General features: G+C 47.1%; 1 protein-coding gene across 2 annotated transcripts in view; it reads right to left on the bottom strand.

The window, feature by feature from the left end:
* Positions 1-2,615: 2,615 nt before the first annotated feature.
* The window catches only part of LOC141099767 (NFX1-type zinc finger-containing protein 1-like), a 486,056-nt gene continuing 466,184 nt past the window's right edge, over positions 2,616-22,487 (bottom strand). For both annotated transcript variants that reach the window (XM_073587805.1, XM_073587806.1), the window contains one exon: positions 2,616-5,485. In XM_073587805.1, coding sequence (XP_073443906.1) covers positions 3,026-5,485 — 2,460 coding nt within the window. In that variant the 3' untranslated portion in view covers positions 2,616-3,025. The remainder of the gene's footprint in view (positions 5,486-22,487) is intronic.

Below are 22,487 nucleotides of genomic sequence, written 5' to 3'. Positions count from 1 at the left end.
GTCTGAAAGATGTTAGAGCAATTTCCTGTACAGTCTATGTGGCAGCATATACCTGATTTTCTCACTCAGGCTGACAGGTTTTCAGTGGACATGGTGAAAGTGTGAAAGCAGGAGGGGAAAAAAAAATCTTTTCTCAGCAAAATGAGGAAGCCAATTCTGTTTAGCCAACCCCTGTGTTGTGCAACTGTAACATAGCTCAGATGTAGAGATGGGCAGACATCTGGATGTTCGGGTCCGGCTGAACAGTTACAAAAAGTTTGGGTGCCAGAACAGTACCCAGACCCCATTCACTTGAATGGGGGACCTGAACATCCAGTATTTGCTGCGCTGTCAGAGAGCCACGGTTCCCATGCTGTCAAAAGACAGAGTGAGCGCTGACCTGTGATCGGATGTATAAAGCTTACCTCCACTCCCTGTCAGCTGATGGGACTACAGCTCCCTTCATCCAACACCCGCTGCCGTTAATTACAGTGAGAGCAGGAGCGGCAGATAGGAGTATTCATTAGCCGCTCCTGTGCTGTAAATAAATAATTTAAAAAAAACGGCATTGGTTCCCTTTTATTTTTGCTAACCAGTCAGACAAGACTCAAAACTGGGGAATGCAACCCTCAGCTGTCAGCTTCAGCAAGGCAAGTTATTAAGAGTAAAGAGGTCCCCCACTGTTTTTTAAATTGTTTCAATAAATCATTTTAAAAAAGGCATGGCGCCCCCCATTTTTGACAACCAACCTTGCTAAAGCAGACAGCTGGGGCTGGTATTCTCAGACTGGTAAGGGGCCATGGATATTGCCCCCCCAGCCTAAATATAGCAGCCTGCAGCTGCCCAGAAAAGGCACATCTATTAGATGCGCCAATTCTGGCGCTTTGTCCAGCTCTTCCCACTTGCACTGTAACCAGAAATGGGGGGACCCTGCGCTTTTTTAAAAAATTATTTATTTAAATAATTAAAAAAAACAGTGTGGGGACCTCTCTATTCTTGATAACTAGCCTTGCTAAAGCTGACAACTGAGGGTTGCAGCCCCCAGCTATGAGTTTTGTCTGGCTGGTTAGCAAAAATACAGGGAACCCACAACATTTTTTATTTTATCATTTATTTACAGCGCAGGAGCGGCTGATGAATGCTCCCATCTGCCGCTCCTGCTCTCACTGTAATTAGTGGTAGCAGGTGTCGATGGGATCAGTAGTACCATCAGCTGACACCAGTGACTGGAGATAAGCTTTATAACTCACAGGTCAGTGCTCACGCTGTCTTTTGACAGCATGGGACCCGCGGCTCTGACCGGCGGGGATGATTTCACCGCCGATCAGAAGCGGTGTTTGCCACACTGCCATGCACATGACAGTGAGACAAACACCCGGTGTTCGGGCAGCCGAACCCAAACAGTAATATGGACTTCCGGGTGAAGTCCGTGTTCGGTACGGACGCCGAATTTTACTGTTTGGGTTTGCCCATCTCTACTCCGATGTCCTTCTCAAGCATGTTTTCTTCACAAAATCTAATGCATTAAGTCTAGATTGAGCCACTGTCATGCGATGTCATACCACACTAAGCATTCAGAAGGCGAGGGATGGGTGCTACTGACATCGCTTGGAACAGTTCAATTGGACACAAGACTGAGATGGTCTTGGTGATGTCACTCATCCATGCCCAAGTGCAGGTGAGACGCAAGTGACAGTGCAATACATTTTAGGCATGGTGTTTGTACAGGCATAAACCAACTAGGTATTATTTCACATTTCTGCAGCTCTATTTAACCTTCTCTTTTCCTCACCACCTTGGGTCTGTATGTGTTTGCACTGTTTGAATGTTTCCATGTCCCATATTTTTTCTCTGTTTCTTGTACTTTTACTTATAATGGCTAGGGTTGGTGGATCATAAGACTGCATCAATATTTTAGGATACTTATGAGTAACTTTTTCAATTACTGGGCTTCCTCTGTGATTGGTTATACTTTGAATCATGACTTATAAAGCTATTATATAATACTAGATTATGACCCGATGCTATCGCATCGGGAGGATGCGATAGCATCACACCTCTTGCCATGTTAACCCTCAACACACACACTCCTCAACACACACTCCTCTCACCTTTCACCATCTCCACTCGCATCCACTCACTCTTTCACTCCACATACGACCCTTTCTCTCTCACTCCATCTCTCATACTCACACCGTCATCGTCGCTGCCCCGACATCTTCCTCCGCCGCCGTGATCCTGGATCCAGACGTTCTCCAGGCCGCCGACATGCTCTTGCGGCGACGCCATCTTGGATTTCGTGAAATCCCGCGATATTCAAGATGGCGTCGCCGCAAGAACATGTCGCTGGCGTGGACGACATCGGGATCCAAAATGGCGTCGGCGTAATCTCGCGAGATTTCGCCGACGCCATCTTTTTGGATCCCGAGTCGTCCACGCCAGCGACATGTTCTTGCGGCGACGCCATCTTGAATATCGCAGGATTTCACGAAATCCAAGATGGCGTCGCCGCAAGAACATGTCGGCGGCCTGGAGAACGTCTGGATCCAGGATCGCGGCGCGGAGGAAGATGTCGGGCAGCGACGATGACGGTGTGAGTATGAGAAATGGAGTGAGAGAAAGGAACGTATGTGGAATGAAAGAGTGAGTGGAGGTGAAAGGTGAGAGGAGTGTGTGTTGAGGCGGTGTGGTGTGTTGAGGGTTAACATGAGAGTGTGTGTGGTGACGTCACCGATTACAACTGGACGGAAGTTGTTACAACCGGAAGCTGCTTAGGGCATTTATTTTATATAATATGAATCATTGTTAAGTTCCTCCACCATTTAGATATGTTTCCCAAGAAAACCTTTAGGCTACATAGAAATGTTGCGGTACATAATATGAGGGTATTAACACCTCTAAAACTCAGTTTTTTTTCTTCGTGTATATATATCTATATATATATATAGATATATATATACATAGCTATAATCAATCTTTATTTTCTTTAGAAAATACTGTATTTGTTTGGAACTATGTAACCTTGCATAATTTTTCCTTGAAAGACCTAATCTTTATCGTCATCTCCACCTTCAACACTGAAACTACACTGTGGACAGCAGAGACTCTCGTTTTCATCTACACTGGTAGTATAGATATGTCCTACTTCACACCTGTGCCAGAGATCTTGCCTCAGCAGCTCTGTGTCATATATGACTGCTTTTTCCTTTACTATATTGATGAGATCCATGGATACTGGAAGCATCTGTAGGTGAGCATGTAATTCAGCCAAATGAACGGTGCGTTCTTTTGAGTACATCTCATTGATCAGTGAATTTATTTTTAGATTGGCCAGCTTTGGGCTGTGCTTCTCTCTGCATATAGCCTCTTCTAAAGCCATTCGGAATAATTCATAATACTTGTTCAAAATGTCATGCTTACTTGTAGTATTACGAATGGCACTAGAAATAATTTGAATATCATTCAGTATTCTAATACAAACTCTAGGGCTCTTTTTTACCCTATTTTTTATTGCTCCAAGTTTTTGCCAGAATGTTATTTTCTCACCTACTAACATCAGAGAATGTAGAGTTAGGTTGCATTCATGCAACTGTTGCACTGTCTTATCTAGTTGTGGAAAGTAACACAATTCGGTGTCATTTTCACTGAGGAACATTTCCAAATTACTCATCCATTTGTAAACAATGCTTTCTTTAATTTTTTCCATATCAGACAGTGTTTTCTTGATCAAATTACTGAATCGTAAACATTTTCTGATGGGTTTCAGACATTTCAGACAAGACTTCAGTTTAATGACTTGGTCATCCTCTTTCCTAGCCATCCATTCATAGAACTTTGTCACCTCAAAAAAATGTGGACAATCCATAAGTTGAACAAAGCGGGCATCAGGCTTTCCTTCATTTCCAAAGATCAATTCTTGTACTTCGTCAGCATCACAAACTCTGCATTTCTTGGGGCATGGCTCTCCACAAAATCCAATGCATGGGTGACCACATTTAAGTTTTTTCCTGCAAGGTTCATCACAAGCCTCTCTGTCACAAGGTTCCCAACAAAGTCTTGTACACATTTTATGCTTACACTTCCACCCACAAGGTTTTGTGCAAGGAGTACATGGTTCACTGCATTTCTGAAGGCATTTTCCATGAAAACATGAGTTTTCACAAGAACGGTTACAAAAGCACCTAGTGTTACACTTTTCTTCACACTTATGTGAACAGTAAAGTGGAATGCCGCAAGCATTTCCACATGTCAAGTGAAAGCCTCGTGTATTACAGGTGTTGCAACTTCCAGGGCAGTTGTGTCCACAATCTAATTTTTCTCCACATTTCACATGACATTTTAACATGATGCCAGTCAACTCTGCTTCTGTCTTCATGTGACACAATGTTTTGACAGTGTGACCACATTTCAGTGTAGCAGTTACCTTTTCATGACATTTTAACATGATGCCAGTCAACTCTGCTTCTGTCTTGATGTGACACAATGTTTCAACAGTGTGACCACATTTCAGTGTAACAGTTACCTTTTCATGACATTTTAACGTGGTGCCAGTCAACTCTGCTTCTGTCTTGATGTGACACAATGTTTCAACAGTGTGACCACATTTCAGTGTAACAGTTACCTTTTCATGACATTTGCAGACTTGACCACATAATCGGAGACATCTGTGACCACACTGTATTATCTTAATACATGGCTCTTTGCAACAGAATTTTTCTGTATCCATTGAACATGGAACATCCTGAATGTGTCCACATAAAGGAATCAGTTTTTGCACAAGCTCTTCACATTTACCACAAGGGTCACAGCACAACTTTCTGCACTTATGTCCATTATCACAGACACTTTTTGGACAAGGCTTTCTGCATACAACATTTTCATGCTGCTGATCATAAGGGTGACAAAAAAGAGGACAAACATGGCCACAGTTTAATCTGAATTGGCAAGGAATCTTGCATCCACCCTCAGGAACATCAGCAAAGTCTGAAGATTTAGATACATAAGTTGCTGTATTAGGATGGTTGACACACTGGAGCTTTAACATTTTACCAATAAGACCATTTTCTTGTAATACATCATTAATTGCACTCCAAAGGGGAACTTTTGATAATAACTCCATATTTCCTATACAAAATAATCCTTTCTTGGCTCTTGATAAAGCAACACATACCCGGTTTGGGATTTTAAGAAAACCAACATTGCCAACCAAGTTACTTCTTACTAGAGAGAGTATGATAATATCATTTTCCTCTCCTTGGTATTTATCAACCACACATACCCTGACACCCTGAAACTGAGCTTTGGGCATCATTTTCTGCAAACAATGAAGCTGCCCAGAATAAGTAGTGAGTAATGTTATCTGTGATGGAGAGTAGCCTTGTTGTATGAAATAGAGGCAAAGTGACTTCACAAAAGCAGCTTCATGGACATTCTGATGACTCTTGCCTTCCTTAATATGTTCCTCAAGGTTGTTGTGGTCCACAAAGAAGAGGCTGTGACAAACACCCTAGCAGAGAAAATCAGAGAGGAGTAGATTGTAATGACATGTGTGTTATATTACTTACATTTATTTTTAATAAAAGAAAATGACAATGTCATTGGAAGACTGTACCTGTGGAGAAACACGCATTCTTAAACCTTTCTCTCAAGAATACTTTATCAGTATTTCAATTTCTATAGCGCCATGAAAAACCTTTACCAAAATGTAATTCTATACAATGAATAAATTCTATATGATTCTATACATTTACCGAATACTTTCACAAAGGAAGTTTTAGTTAAATGTAAAATCATTTACCACACAGTTAATAAGATATTATGCAAATGTCAATCTAATGTGTATCACATGCTAGAAAAAAATGATCTGGTGTGTCAAATCTAAAATGTTTCTGTTACTGCAGGAGATAAACCACTGTCATTGAGGTATAGTAGCAACTTAGTCCCCTGTCTCCATAGCAAATCTTTCACTATGTCCTAATTGTTTATAACTGGAGTCAGAAAGAATAGCATTTTTCTAACAGCTGTCTTAACTCGTTCCTGATATGGGCATACATCCACAACCTGGTTGGGAAGGTTGTCACATACTGTAAATGGACACACATGTATGTCATGGTGATTGGTCAGATACTGGAGCTGTGCCCAGCAAGATCACCACATGAGCTCAGCTTAATTGAAAGCCGAGCTGCTACAGCTAGGTCATCAATTTTTTAATAAAAAAATTTAACATCTTAGATTTAAAGTGAAATGGGCTTATATGAGCAAAGTTAATGTTGGGCTCTTAACTAGTTTGAATAAAACTGCTATAAAAGCATATTTTAATCTATTTAATCTATTTAGCAGAACTAAAACAATCTCAGATAAAGAGTGGAGGCCTGATGAAAAAAGTGGGATTAATAGCTTCTGAAGTTTTGACCAATATAAGATATGCAACTTATTAAATATAACCTGTCAGCAGCAACATCCACGTTAAAATAATGGGCAGAATGGTGCAGGCATTCTGTTTTAATACATACCTTTAGCGTAAAAATCTGCAGCCTGCTTTTTTGTTAAACCATCATGATAAATTTTGTTTTCCTCATATCTTCGTGCTTCAGGGTGGGACTGTGAGTAGGGTGTTCGGCTCAGAAGACTCAGCCATGGCTCATCCGCTGTCTCTGTTGCATTCATCATCTTGGTTATTTAAATTTTTGGCTGCCACCATCCTAGGTATGGGCTGCACCCTCGCAAATTCATCTGGTGGAGGTCTTCATGAAAATGGCACCGGGAAGTGGAGTATGCACAGAATTAGATCTCGGCTAAATGACGTGCTGAAACGTCACTCTGTGCATTCTCCAACTTCGGTGCGATTTTCATGAAGATCATCGGAGGTTGATCTGCGCATGCACTGGCGCCATTTTCATGAAGGCCACCACCAGCTGAATCTGCAAGAGAGCAGCCCAGAGCTAGGACATTGCCAGTCTAAAATTTAAATAGCCAAGATGATGAATGCAACAGAGGCATCCGAGGGGCTGTGGCTGAGCCCTCTGAGCAGTACACCCTACCCACAGTCCCGTACACATGTCCTGCCCCAAAGTAAAAAGTGCTGAGGAAACCTAAATTGATTATGATGATTTAACAAAAACCAGGCTGCAGATTTTTACACTAAAGGTACGTATTAAGTCAGTATGACAGTGCCATTCTGCCCATACCTTTAGTTTAACATTCCTGCTGACAGATTCCCTTTAGGCTTTATTCACACGTCTGTTTTTTGTGTCCGTATGAGGTACGTTTCTTAAGGGCCACAAATACGGACACATGCACACCCATTGTATTCAATGGTGGTGCACACTTGTCAAGTTTTTCACACGAACCATGTGTCCATGTGAAAAACCTACAGACATGTCAGGTTTTTTTGCGCAGCAAAGACAAAATGTGTGCTGGACACGTGCACACTGATTACACATGAATGGCATCCGTGTGTCATCAGTGTAACACGTACCGGTGCCTGGGAACAAGCGGTACTGTATTCGCTGTTCCCATGCGCTGCTGAATGCAGCTCTCATAATTGTCTCATGCTCGAGCTAAGATCAGCACGACCAAGAGACAATGATGGTAGTTGTATTAAGCACCCGCTGTGTAACTATTTTGTAAAATAAAGAAATAGATTAAAAACAACAGCGTGGGCTCCCTCACAGTTTTCATAATCAGCAGAGGGAAAGCCCATGGCTGGGGACTGATGTTAGTAATGTGGGAAAAGAGGCAATATCCCATAAGCTTCTCAGGCCGTTAATAACTGTTAGGCGTTGGGTTCCTGCAGCTGCACAGCGGGAATCCAGAGCCTTGCATCCAGTGGTCTCCCATTCTCCACCGACGGCTCAGGAGCCTGCACAGCAATCTCGGCGGTCCAGACGCTCTGCTGAGAACAGCTCTGTAGGACTGGTTGTTGCTGCCACCTCTGGGTCGCAATAGCAGCGCAGGCTGTCCTGCAGCAAGCCACTCCAGAGGCTAAGTCCTCTCGTCGCTCTACAGGGCATGCTCACAAGACGATCTCCCATTGGAGATCAGGAGTCATGTGCTCAGGTCCTTCTGATCTGATTGGTCCATCTCAGAGATATGGAAAGTCCCGGCAGGGCACGGCTAAAAAAGGCCCGCATGGCCGCTCGGCCATGCGCTAGTATAGACTCTTCTTGCTAGATGTGTGAAAGGTGATGGATGTATGATTCTGGTGACTGACTTATTAAGATTCCCCTCCCTCTGATATTACGCATGTGGATAGGGAACTATAGAAAGAGTCAGCGCCAGTCAGTGTCAAACCTTAGGCCACTGTGCACACCGCACCTCTACACTAGCGTCCGGTGGTGTCACGTCTCTCACGGCACTATCGCATAGCGGCTGTGTCTGCCGCCGCGCTGCATTCAACAGCACTTACCGGCGTCCGTAGTAGCGACGCCGCACGCACGGTAGGTCTAGACGGACACCGTCCCCTGTCTTGGACCCTGTCCTGTGACCTGATACCGTGCGTGCAATTTCGCTGAGACCTGTGAGTCTAACAGGCTCAGTGTTTATGTTACAGCGCCTCTGTGAGTTAACAGAGTCCGCTCTGCGCACATCGGGTGACGTTGAACCCGTGCGCATTATACCGCCATATAGCCCATCTGCCATTGTCTAGCAGTGGTTTTAACACCTACTGCACGGTGGACCCCGGGCGGCAAACGCGGCAGTACATTCGGCAGCTGGAGGGCAGGTTGGCGGCTCTCGAGAGTCCCACCTCAGCTGCGAATGCTACTGCGGCTGCTGTTCAAGCAGTCGCAGAGGCTGTCTCACGTATGCCCACGCTCACACCGGCACTGACATTATCCCGCCTCCCGCTGCCCGACAAGTTTTTGGGTGACAGCGCCACCTGTAGGGGATTCGTGAGCCAGTGCTCTATTCAGCTTGAGCTACTGGCCGCACGGTTCCCTACAGAGCGGGCTAAGGTGAGGTTTATTGTCTCCCTCCTGTTGGGCAGGGTGTTAAGAGTGGGCTACGCCATTGTGGGAGCGTGATGACCCCGTGCTTCTGAGCGCCGCTCAGTTTCTCAGATCCATTAAGTAGGTCTTTTTGGGACCACAGGTCACTCACGACACCTCTCTCCAACTATTAGCCCTAACACAGGGGTCCCTCTCGGTCAGCCATTACGCTGTCCGATTCCGGACATTGGCTTCCGAGCTGGAGTGGCCTGATAAGACACTCGTCCCTTTATTTTGGAGAGGGTTAGCGGAGCATGTCAAGGATGCTCTAGCAACCAGAGAGGTCCCCACAACTCTGGAGGAGTTGATTGCCATTTCCACCCGCACTGATCTCCGGTTTACGGAGCGCGGGCTGGAGCGTGCGCAATCCAGGCGAAGGGTTATGTTGGCTCCCACCTTCTCCGAGCCGCTAAAATTTCCCGCTCAGGAGCTGATACCTTCTGAACCTATGGAGGTGTCTCGCGCCGGTTCCAAGCCGTGTCCGGTGCGAAACTCCGCACGTTGTTACCAGTGCCGGCAGTTTGGTCACTCGGCTAACACGTGTTCACTGCGGTTGAAAAAACAATCACGTCCAGTGGTCGTAGGTGGGGGTCTATCAGATATGAAACCTTTCTCTCCCAAACTGGAATTCCGTGGGACCTTAGACAGCGGAGCTTCCACCTGGGAGGCAGAGGTCACCGTGGATTCCGGGGCAGAAGGGAACTTTATGTCCTCGTCCTTCGCCCAAAAGCACGCTATTCCGCTGGTGTTACTGCCCCAACCCTTGACCATCAGGGTGGTTAATGGTGCACCTTTACCATCTCAGGTTACCCACCAGACAGCACCACTCGGGCTCTCAATCTCACCATCTCACCGTGAGATTTTGTCCCTGTTCATTTTGCCAAATGGCATCAACCAGGTGCTTCTCGCAGTTCCCTGGCTCCGTTGCCATTCCCCTCATATTGATTGGGCTTTGGGGAATATACTGGGTTGGAGCAAGGACTGTGAGGGAAGGTGCCTGAGGGGCAGTGTTCAGGTAGCCTCCACTGAAGTGCCCATGGATCTCTCCGTGCTTCCCAAACCATACCACCAGTACGCGGACGTCTTCTCTAAAAAATCTGCGGAGACGCTTCCGCCGCACCGTCCGTACAATTGTCCGATAGATCTACTGCCAGGCACGGAACCTCCTAGAGGCTGCGTGTACCTGCTATCACTCCCCGAGACGGAGGCTATGTCTCAATATATCCGGGAGAACCTGGCAAGAGGTTTTATCAGAAAGTCGGTGTCGCCGGCTGGTGCAAGGTTCTTCTTCCTGCAGAAGAAGAGTGGAGAGTTACGTCCCTGCATTGACTACAGAGGTCTCAATGCCATAACAGTTAAAAACAAGTACCCTCTTCCGTTGATCTCTGAGTTATTTGACAGGTTGCGAGGGGCCCGGATCTTTACAAAATTAGATCTCCGGGGGCGTACAACCTGATCCGCATTTGCGAAGGACAAGAGTGGAAGACAGCCTTTAATACCAGGGATGACCACTATGAATATCTGGTCATGCCCTTTGGCCTCTGTAATGTGCCTGCTGTCTTCCAAGATTTTGTTAACGACGTCTTCCGCGATATGCTCTCTACCTCGGTGGCGGTCTATCTGGATGACATCCTCATCTTTTCGCCAGATTTGATCTCCCACTGGAGAGACGTCTGCAGTGTCTTCGACCGTCTGTGGGCGAACTCTCTTCGCCAAGCTGGAGAAGTGCCAGTTTGAGCAGGAGTCCTTGCCGTTCCTGGGCTACATCATATCGGCTCAGGGGTTGGCTATGGATCCTGCCAAATTGCAAGCGGTAATGGACTGGCAGGAGCCCCATTCACTCAAAGCGGTGCAGTGCTTTTTGGGGTTCGTCAACTATTACCGCCAGTTCATTCCCCACTTCTTCACACTGGTAGCTCCTCTAGTTGCCCTCACTAAGAAAGGAGCTAATCCCAAGGCTTGGTCAGAACAGGTCTCCAAGGCCTTCTCGTCTCTGAAGACCTATTTTGCCGGCGCTCCCATCTTACACCGTCCCGAGGTGGATAAACCTTTTATCCTAGAGGTGGATACTTCTTCCGTCGGTGCAGGAGCAGTCCTTTTTCAGAAGTATGCTCAAGGTCGGAAACATCCCTGCTTTTTCTTCTCAAAGACCTTCTCACCGGCGGAGAACTACTCCATCGGGGACAAGGAGCTGCTAGCAATGAAGTTGGCCTTTTCCGAGTGGAGACATCTCCTGGAGGGAGCCCGGTTTCCCTTCCAGGTGTATACGGACCATAAAAACCTGGTCTATTTACAAACAGCCCAGCTCTTGAACTCTCGTCAAGCTAGGTGGTCGCTCTTCTTCTCCCGCTTCACCTAGCACCATCTGTCTGGAGAGAAGAAAGTCCGTGCGGATGCTCTCTCTCGCTTGGTGGTTTTAGCGGAGGAAGAGGAGGCTGAGCCTCGGCTAATTCTCCCTACTGAGAGTTTCAGGACCGTGGCCCCTGTTGCTCTCGAGTCAGTGCCGCCGGGCAAGACCTTTGTCCCTCCTCAGCTATGGCCGGAGGTTCTCGCGTGGGCACACGCGTCCAGGGTGGGTGGTCACTTCAGCAATAAGCGGACCACAGAACTTCTGGCAAGGTCTTATTGGTGGCCGCACATGGCCCGGGACAAGACGGAATACATACAGGCATGCGTCTCATGTGCGTGGAACAGGTCCTCTAGACAGAGGCCGGCTGGGTTACTGTATCCTCTGCCGGTGGCAGACAGACATTGGGAGATGGTTGGCATGGATTTTGTGGTTGGCCTGCCCAAGTCTGGTGGCAGTACGGTCATCTGGGTGGTCACCGACCATTTTTCTAAAATGGTGCATCTGGTGCCACTTGCGCGGCTGCCTTCCGCTCGTGGTCTTGCCACACTGTTCATAAAACATGTATTCCGTTTGCATGGCATGCCGGACAAAATTGTTAGTGACCGAGGTCCCCAATTCGCATCTCGGTTTTGAAGGGAGCTCTGCAGTCTACTCAGTATTGAGCTAAATCTGTCCTCCGCTTACCATTCCGAGACGAACGGGTTGGTTGAGAGAGCCAACCAAACTCTGGTCACGTACCTGCGACATTTTGTCTCTACCAGGCACGATGACTGGGCATCCTTACTACCATGGGTTGAATTTGCCCTGAATAATGCAGTGGCTGATTCCACTGGTCAGACGCCGTTCTTTCTTAATTACGGCCAGCATCCGTGCATCCCTGTCCCGATGCCAGTGTCCTCCACTGATTCCAGGGTGGCAGACTGGGCAGTGGAGGCTCACGACATTTGGGTTCGCACCCAGGATGCTATTCGAGCCTCTAAAGAAAGAATGAGGGCGTCCGCTGACACACATCGGCGCCCCGCTCCAACCTTTTCCCCCGGCGACTTGGTGTGGCTCTCTGCTCAAAATATCAAGCTGTGGGCCGAGTCCACCAAGTTCGGACCTTTTTAAGGTTCTCGAGCGAATCAACTCGGTGGTCTACCACCTAGCTCTTCCACCACATTTAGTCATCTCTGACGTCTTCCACGTGTCCCTTCTCAAACCTGTTCACATGGCCCGGTTCTCCGAGTCATCTGCTGGGTCATCAGACTTGTCTTCGGATGAGTTTGAGGTTAACACCATTGTGGGACGCAGGATTGTGCATGGCAAAAAATTTTATTTGGTGGACTGGAAGGGTCATGGTCCAGAGACACGGACCTGGAAGCCAGGGGAGAACATCCACGTTCCACTCCTGATCGCGGCCTTTGAGCATAGCGAGGCTCAGAGGGGGGGGCCCTAGGAGGGGGGGTAATGTTAGGCGTCGGGTTCCTGCAGCTGCACAGCGGGAATCCAGAGCCTTGCATCCAGTGGTCTACCATTCTCCACCGACCACTCAGGAGCCTGCACAGCAATCTTGGCGTCCCAGATGCTCTGCTCAGACCAGCTTTGTAGGACTGGTTGTTGCTGCCACCTCTGGGTCAGCAATAGCAGCGCAGGCTGTCCTGCAGCAAGCCACTCCAGAGGCTAAGTCCTCTCGTCGCTCTACTGGGCACGCTCACAAGACGATCTCCCATTGGAGATCAGAAGTCATGTGCTCAGGTCCTTCTCCTGATCTGATTGGTCCATCTCAGAGATCTCGAAGGTCTCGGCAGCGCACGCCTATAAAAGACCCACATGGCCGCTTGGCCATGCGCTAGTTTAGACTCTTCTTGCTATATGTGTGAATGGTGATGGATGTATGATTCTGGTGACTGACTTATTAAGATTCCCCTCCCTCTGATATTACGCATGTGGATAGGGAACTATAGAAAGAGTCAGCGCCAGTCAGTGTCAAACCTTAGGCCACTGTGCACACCGCACCTCTACACTAGCGTCCGGTGGTGTCACGACTCTCATGGCACTATCGCATGGCCGCTGTGTCTGCCGCCGCACTGCATTCTGGTGCCACAGAGGAGAGCAGAGCGGAACCGCAGGTATGTGGAGAGGGGCTGCAGTAAGAGGTACTGCAGCAATAGGAGCGGAGCAAAACTGAACCACAAGGTCTGCGGAGACAAGCTGCAGAAAGAGGTTCTGCAGCAGCAGGAACGGAGCAAAGCTGAACCACAAGGTCTGTGGAGAGAAGCTGCAGCAAGAGGTTCTGCAGCAGCAGGAGCAGAGCAAAGCTAAACCACAAGGTCTGTGGAGAGAAGCTGCAGCAAGAGGTTCTGCAGCAGCAGAAGGGGAGCACAGGCAGAACAGAGTGGAACCGCTAGAGTACGGAGCACAAGCAGACAGGGAGGACACCAGGAAAGACACAGCAGGGAAAGGAACCACAGACAAGGAGACTGACAGAGTTAGGACAGAGTTCAGACAAGGCAAAGGTGTGAGACAAGGTATAGGACTAAGGAGACAGATACAAAGCAAGGCTGGACCAAGACAAGACAAGAAGTAATGGCACCAGGACCAGGATAGTCTGCCTCCTGGAGGGCGGACAGAGAAGTACTAGGCTAAGTACAGAGACAGGGCTAGGACAAGGCACAGAGACCAGGATATTCTGCCTCCTCGAGGGCAGACAGAGAGTACCAAGCAAGGCAAGGGGAAAACGTCCAGAGGAGGAGATCCACAGGAGAGGACCTGGTAGGCTCAGTAGCAAGATACCAACTGAGTTTAGACATTGCTCAGGCAAGGTTCAGTGGGTGGGGCCACCCTAAATAGTAGAGGGCTCTAGATAATTGGTCAGGGACACATTAGCCAGGTGCACCCTGACTCCATAAGAAGCAGAGAGTTCAGGCGCCTTCCCCTATACACACAGGAAACATGAACACAACAGACAGGAGATTAGAGGGACAGAGCATGGAGCTGGCAGTATACAGAAATCACAGCATGGCCTGGAGCAGTGAGCAAGTTGGTGAGTGGAGAATGGGAGGCCATACAGCAATGCCAGCAGAGTTGTTATTGCCACTTCAGCCAGATACTCAGAAAAAACTGGGCCACCTCTTTCAAGTTAGAGGATGAGTAATGCTCAGTCTTGGAACCTTCACCCACTGGCGATAGAGGAGCTGAGGGCATCCACTCAGGATCCATCTTCAGCCCTTTATCCTGGGGAAGACAATCAAGAAGCAGGGATGCTCCAGGGAGCAGCTCACTGGTATAGTTGCTGGAGACGTGTGATGAGGATGCCACCGCTTCCTCCTCTTTGGAGGCGTCATCACCCCTAGACTCGACGACCAGCAGACCAGACAAAGAAGACGACATAGCTGACTGAGTCTGATGCAAGGGAAACAGACGCCCTCTGTCACTTGGTTGTTTCTAGCGCAGTACCCTGCTGGGTCTCCAGACATAAATGGGCACAAGGAACTCTGGCTCAAAATGACGCATGTGCACACCAGACAGCAAAGGAAAGACGAACTTCTTCGTGTAGAGTGCTCCGACCTGAAGCTGTAGTTGTCCTTGCAGAACTAGACTGTTTTTAAATAGGGCTCGGCCACCTGGACACAACACCCATACCAGCTTTGGGAGCTGTACGACAGAGACCACACACCGACTCCATATGGCTGGCGATTTATACACACCAAAGCTCCCAGAAGGCAGAGAAACAGTCATAGCTTTTAATGGAGAGGGAGTGCTCTCACCAAGGGCCGCCTCTCCTACAGGCCAAGGATTTTGGACCATTGGATTCGCAGGGCAGAGACCGTCACGATGTTTCTTCTCAGGACTGGACTCCGGCGACAACCTTGCCTGCCCCTTTTTCTTAGACCTCTTGGCTCTTGCATGGGGGGCTGCTTTGGCAGGCTGTGGAACAGGTAGGTCATGGACGGTCATAGACGGATGAGACGAATTAGCCACAGGTTTCTTTCATCTGGTCCGTTCCTGGAAGCTTGTGGGGGAAGCCTCTTCAGGAGATGTTGTGCTTGGATTGTCGAAGGCTTTGCAGAAGGCCACCAGGAAGGCCGGTAAACTCGAGGTGATGGGATCCCCCACTTCCCAGAGGGAGTTAAGCCACTGCAAGGCATCTCCTATTAGGTAGGGCATTATCAATCCTACCTTTCCCAGTCGGTGGCGAAGAAGGGAGCATGCCATTGAAAGTAGTGTAGGCACTGCTCCACAAAGATACGACACTGCTTAGGATCCCCATCATATCTTGGTGAGTCCGAGGGGGGTTCAACTTTAGGTATTCCAGCCTCTAGTTGAGCAAACAATCTACTTAGAATAAAATGAATTCAAGAAAAAGAAATCTAGCTAGCAAAGTTATCTACAGAGAAACAAATCTCCAGCAGCATTAAAATGAATCCTTAAAATGTTATAAATATATCAATGCATAAAAGAAATAACAGAGGCTATCCCCCCCTTAAAAAACAATAATACCAAGATAATTATAGAGGACAAAGAAAAGGCTGAGATATTAAACAGGCACTTTTCATCCAGTTTCACCAATGACCTGTTTGAGTTTTGCCTTGTTGAAAGATCACTGGAACAAAATTCACCACCTGATATAACTAGCTTAACACAAAAAGTACGGTTGCGTTTGAGCAAATTAAACATTGACAAATCCCTCGGCCCAGATGGCATTCATCCACAGATACTGAGGGAATTGAGCTCAGTAATTGACAGACTGCTGTATATCATATTCTTAGACTGTTTTTAACAGGAGTGGGGCCGCAGGATTGTAGGATGGCCGATGTGGTAACGATATTTAAGAAAGGTAAGAAGGTAAATCTAGGTAACTACCATCCGTTAAGTCTTTAAGTCTGACATCAGTAGTGTGCAAAATTTTTGAGGGCATCATAAGAGATGACCTGCAAGAAATATATTGCAGAGAATAATATAATATATGACAACTAGCACAAATTCAGGAAAGATAGGTCATGTCTAACCAACATGTTGGGTTCCTATGTGGAAAAAAAAAGCCAAGGTATGGTAATACCAACAGTAAATATTAATCTAGATCTCACCAAAAGATGTAGTATACAGCATAGACGAGAATTAAAACATAACTTTTAATGTACACATTAAAAAGTACCAAAAGAAATGTGTCACCCTAAGTGAAGTAAAACAAAAGGCAGGGCCGGCGTTAGGGGCAGGCAGACCAGGCAGATGTCTAGGGCCCCCACTCCTCCAGGGGCCCCCAGCCAGCGGCACATCACACAGCCGCTATGGGGCTCCTGTGAGGCAGGGGGGCCCCTCTGCCCCCAGCGCCGACTCCCGCCGACTCCCGCCGCATTGAAGGAGGCAGGGATGGAGAAGAGAGCGTCAGCTGACGTTCCCTCTCCCATCATTCCCCACTCTGTCTCTGACACAGCGGGTGCGCGATGATGTCATCGCGCACTCACTGTGTGCCAGACAGAGCAGGAGGAGAGAGGAGCAGCCAGCAGCGCAGGCACCAGGAGAAGGTGAGGAGTGATTTTTTTTTATTTATCTTTTTTTAAATCAGTGTGAGTACTGGACTGTGGGGCCACTCTGGGGGGACTATATACCATGCTCGGCTGTATCATACCATGCTGGGCTGTATCATACCATGCTGGGGGGCTATATACCATTCTGGGCTGTATCATACCATGCTGGGGGGGCTATATACCATGCTGGGCCATATTATACCATGCTGGGCTGTATTACACCATTGTAGGGGGGCTATATACCATGCTGGGCTGTATTATACCATGCTGGGCTGTATTATACTATTCTGGGGGGGCTATATATCATGCTGGGCTGTATTATACCGTGCTGGGCTGTATTATACCATTCTGGGGGGCTATATACCATGCTGGGCTGTATTATACCATGCTGGGCTGTATTATACCATTCTGGGGGGGCTATATATCATGCTGGACTGTATTATACCGTGCTGGGCTGTATTATACCATTCTGGGGGGGCTATATACCGTGCTGGGCTGTATTATACCATGCTGGGCTGTATTATACCATTCTGGGGGGCTATATACCGTGCTGGGCTGTATTATACCATGCTGGGCTGTATTATACCATTCTGGGGGGGCTATATATCATGCTGGGATGTATTATACCGTGCTGGGCTGTAATATACCATTTTGGGGGGGCTATATACCATGCTGGGCTGTATTATACCATTCTGGGGGGCTATTTACCATGCTGGGCTGTATTATACCTTGCTGGGCTGTATTATACCATTCTGGGGGGCTATATACCATGCTGGGCTGTATTATACCCTGCTGGGCTGTATTATTCCATTCTGGGGGGGCTATATACCATGCTGGGTTGTATTATACCATGCTGGGCTGTATTATATCATTCTGGGGGGGCTATATATCATGCTGGGCTGTATTATACCGTGCTGGGCTGTATTAAACCATTTTGGGGGGCTATATATCATGCTGGGCTGTATTATACCATACTGGGCTGTATTATACCATTCTGGGGGGGGCTATTTACCATGCTGGGCTGTATTATACCTTGCTGGGCTGTATTATACCATTCTGGGGGGGCTATATACCATGCTGGGCTGTATTATACCATTCTGGGGGGGCTGTTATGATTGGGTCACCGAGGAGGAAAACAAGACCAAACTAAGCTACAGAAAACCAGAGAGGTTGGTAACTAAGCGGATTGCAGACCCCTGATCCTATCCACACAACTAGCAGTAGCCGTGGAGCGTGCCTACGATGATTCTAGACGCCTCAACACAGCCAGAGAACTAAATAAGCCTAAAGCAAGAAAAGGGGAAATCTAAACTGCCCCAGAGCAGACCCCAAAGGAATAGACAGCCCCCAAACATATATTGTCAGTGAGACAAGATGAAAACACAAACACAGGTAGGAAAATAGGCTGAGCAAACGATGGGGCCCACACTAATTAGAAAGGACAGGAAAGGAAAGACACTGTCTGCAATCACGCAAAAAAACCCTGCAAAAATGTCCAACAATTCTGATAGCAAAAACTCTGAAGTCACTAGACTTCTCCCACTATATCAGCACTCTGGCATATTCTGAAAGCAGAGCAAAAAGAGGCCAATCTAATAAGGGACAAAAAACAAACTGACACAAACAGTAACATAAGGATGGAAATTCAGCACAGCCCCAGCCGTGGCTGACCATACAAACTGAATAGACAAAACCAAATCAAATGTGAACAATAGCAAAGAACACTTAGCTTGAGCATGCAGGGAAACTGGAAACTAAGACCTCAGGAGGCAGGAAAAATCACCAGCAGGGATAGAGGGAGTCGGCTGTCTTAAATCCAGTCAGAGACTCCAGATGTCCTATCGTCGTCCTCATTATCAGGTGGCAGGCCTCTGTCAATTAGATCAGCTCCATTACCTCCTGTAACCACCAAAGGGAGCCCGGAAAGAGAACTTGCGACTCCTCTATCAATATGACCAGCTCCACTACCTTCACTAGCAACCAGAGGCAGGCCAGAACGTGAATTCACAACAGAAACCGCCCCTTGAGGAGGGGGTCACCGAACCCTCATCCACGCCACCAGGCTGATCAGGATAGGCCCGGTGAAAAGCACGAACCAATCTATCGGCATGAATGTCAGAAGCAGAGACCCAAGAATTATCCTCCTGGTCATAACCCTTCCATTTGACCAAGTACTGGAGTCTCCGTCTAGCCAAACGAGAATCCAATATTTTATCTACCTCATATTCCACATTGCCTTTAACCAATACAGGGTCAGGAGGTGCCGCCATAGGAACTACTGGCTCAACAAACCTCTTCAACAGAGATTTATGAAACATGTTATGGATCTTAAAAGTAGCTGGAAGAGCCAATCGAAAAAAAGCAGGATTAAGAATCTCCAAAATCTTATAAGGTCCAATGAATCTTGGCTTGAACTTTGGAGGCGCAACCTTCATAGAAATATTCTTTGACGACAACCAAACCATATCACCCACTTTAAACCGGGGACCAATGGTCCTATGACGGTTGGAAAACCACTGGGCTTTTTCCTGAGAGAGGGACAGCTGTTGTTAGTTCATTTTCCCCTTCGTCACTGAGGTCTGGTGAACTCCCTATTCTGGTAAAGGAAGGTAATGAGGATGACTGGCTGTGTGGAGTCACGGACTGGATATAAGGCTGCCGACGCCCTTCTGCCCTGCGGGTGATTTCTCTGTGGACTTCTAGGACACCAGTCTGATTCCTGCTCCTCTAAAGCTAAGTTTTCTGCTTTGCCTGTTAGCATTTGTGTTTTGTTTTTGTTTTCCTTGCTTTTCTGGATTCTGCCATTCCCTTCTGGGGTGAGCTAATCTCCTTTTGCCGGCTGCTCTGTCTTCAGAATATTCCTGAGTACTGACATAGCTTTTTTGAAGCCTAGCGTCTTCAGGGCCTTTTTCACTGTGAGTCTGGTGGATCTTATTTTCATAGGGTTTTTCTCCGGCTGTGATCGAGGGGTCTAGGGCATCGTAGGAACCCCCCACGGCTACTGTTAGTTGTTGTGGATGGGATCAGGGGTCTGCAATCCGATAGCTGCCAACCTCTCTGGTTTTCTGGACTTAGCTAGCATTTCTGTTTTTGCCTCCTACGGTGACTCAATCATAACAGAATCACCCGCCATACCGCAGATCCTAGGGTACTCAATAGCAGGAAAGAATTGTGTTTAAAAAAAAAAAAAAAAAAAGAGGTGTGTGTATATTCTTTCCTCTATATTTCTGAGGCCGTAGGGGAAATTTTTTTTTCTCTCAATGGAGATAAAGCAATTGTCTGATCGTGTGGAGCAGCTCGCTGCGGAAGTGCAGGGAATTTCCGCCTACCTTGCTCGTTCGCATGCTGTTGAACCAAAGATCCCTACACCTGATGTATTTTTTGGGGATCGATCTAAATTTTTGAGTTTCAAAAATAATTGTAAATTATTTTTTGCCTTGAAGCCTAACTCGTCAGGGAGCTCCGCGCAGCAGGTTAAAATTGTCATCTCTTTGCTGCGTGGCGATCCCCAGGATTGGGCGTTTTCTTTGAAACCAGATGATCCTATTCTGACTAATGTGAACGCATTCTTTCAAGAATTGGGGTTGTTGTATGATGAAACTAATACTGTTGATCAAGCTGAGAGAACCCTGTTGGCATTAAACCAGGGTCAGGATTCTGCAGAGTCAAAAATTCCAAAAGTGGGCGGTCCTTACTACCTGGAATGATAATGCCTTGGCTGCTCTCTTTCAGAAGGGTTTGTCAGAAGCCGTAAAAGATACTATGGTGGGATTTCCTGTTCCCTCTGGTCTGGACGATTCTATGTCACTAGCCATTCAGGTTGATCGGCGTTTACGTGAACGCAGGATTGCACGAGAGGTGTTGCCACCGGTTGAACAGACGTCTGAACCTATGCAATGTGATAGAGTTTTGTCTAAGGCGCAATGTCAGGAGTTCAGAAGGCGTAATAAGCTGTGTTTTTTCTGTGGAGATGCCTCGCATATTATTTCTGTTTGTCCTAAACGAGAGTAACGCTTTGCACACACGTTTTCTGTTGGTGGTGTTCAACCTAAGTTTCTTCTGGCAATTACTCTGATCTGCTCCCTGTCCACATTTTCCGCCAAGGCTTTTGTAGATTCGGGAGCAGCGCTAAACCTAATGGACTTGGATTTTGCTAAACGTTGTGGATTTCCGATGACACCTCTGCAGACGCCTATCCCTTTGAGGGGGATTGATGCTACCCCTTTGGCTAAAAATAAACCTCAGTTTTGGACCCAGGTGGTAATGCGGGTCGCCCCAGACCATCAAGAAAATTGCAGATTTTTGGTGTTGCATGGTCTGCATGATGCCGTTGTTCTGGGGTTTCCCTGGTTGCAAATTCATAATCCAGTTTTGGATTGGAAATCTGTGTCTGTGGTGAGTTGGGGTTGTCGGTGTGCCTTTTTAGTGAGGCTCCGGTTTTTTCCACCTCTCCTCAGTCGCATGATGTTCCTGACTATTTGGCGGACTTTTATGATGTATTTAGTGAGAATGAGTCTGCGTCCTTGCCTCCTCATAGGAGTTATGACTGTGCAATTGAACTAAGCCCGGGGTGTAAATTTCCCAAGGGTCGGCTCTTCAATTTATCTGTACCCGAGCACGAGGCTATGCGGTCCTATATTAAGGAGGCGTTGGAGAAGGGTCATATTAGACCATCCACTTCACCCTTAGGTGCCGGTTTTTTTTTTGTGGCCAAAAAGGATGGTTCTTTAAGGCCTTGTATTGATTATCGTGCCCTCAATAAAATTACCATTAAATATCAGTATCCGTTACCCCTGATTTCGGATCTATTCTCTAGAGTTAGAGGTGCTTGCTGGTTTACCAAGCTTGACCTCAGGGGGGCGTATAATCTTATCCGCATTAAGCAGGGGGATGAATGGAAGACGGCGTTTAATACTCCGGAGGGACATTTTGAGTACCTGGTGATGCCTTTTGGGCTCACTAATGCCCCTTCTGTCTTCCAGTGCTTCATGAACGATATTTTCTGAGACTTTGTCGATAAATTTTTGATTATCTATCTGGATGATATTTTGATCTTCTCCAAGGATTGGGATTCTCATGTGGAACATATTCGGACTGTGTTCCGGATCTTGAGGGAGAATTCCCTGTATGTCAAAGGATCGAAATGCCTTTTTGGAGTACAGAGGATTTCATTTTTGGGATTTATTTTGTCTCCGTCAACTATTGAAATGGACCCGGCCAAGGTACAGGCCATTTATGATTGGGTTCAGCCCACTTCTTTGAAGGCCCTCCAGAAGTTTTTGGGTTTTACTCATTTTTATCGGAAATTTATAGCAAAATTTTCTAGTATTGCCAAGCCACTGACTGATCTGACTAAGAAGGGTGCTGATGTGTTGAATTGGTCCCCTGAGGCTGTTGCTTCCTTTCAGGAGCTGAAGCGAAGATTTACCTCCGCCCCGGTTTTGCGGCAACCTGATGTCTCACTCCCGTTCCAGGTAGAGGTGGATGCTTCTGAGATTGGTGCAGGAGCTGTTTTGTCCCAAAAGGATCCTGTAACATCTAAAATGAATCCCTGTGCTTTCTTTTCCCGAAAGTTCTCTCCATCTGAACGTAACTATGATGTGGGGAATCGGGAACTGTTGGCCATGAAATGGGCATTTGAGGAGTGGAGACATTGGTTGG

Source organism: Dendrobates tinctorius, unplaced genomic scaffold (genome assembly GCF_039654945.1).
Source record: "Dendrobates tinctorius isolate UK_male_01 unplaced genomic scaffold, ASM3965494v1 ptg000102l, whole genome shotgun sequence".
NCBI lineage: Eukaryota > Metazoa > Chordata > Amphibia > Anura > Dendrobatidae > Dendrobates > Dendrobates tinctorius.
The sequence above is the reverse complement of the archived record's forward strand: the minus strand, read 5'-3'. Positions and strand labels throughout refer to the sequence as shown.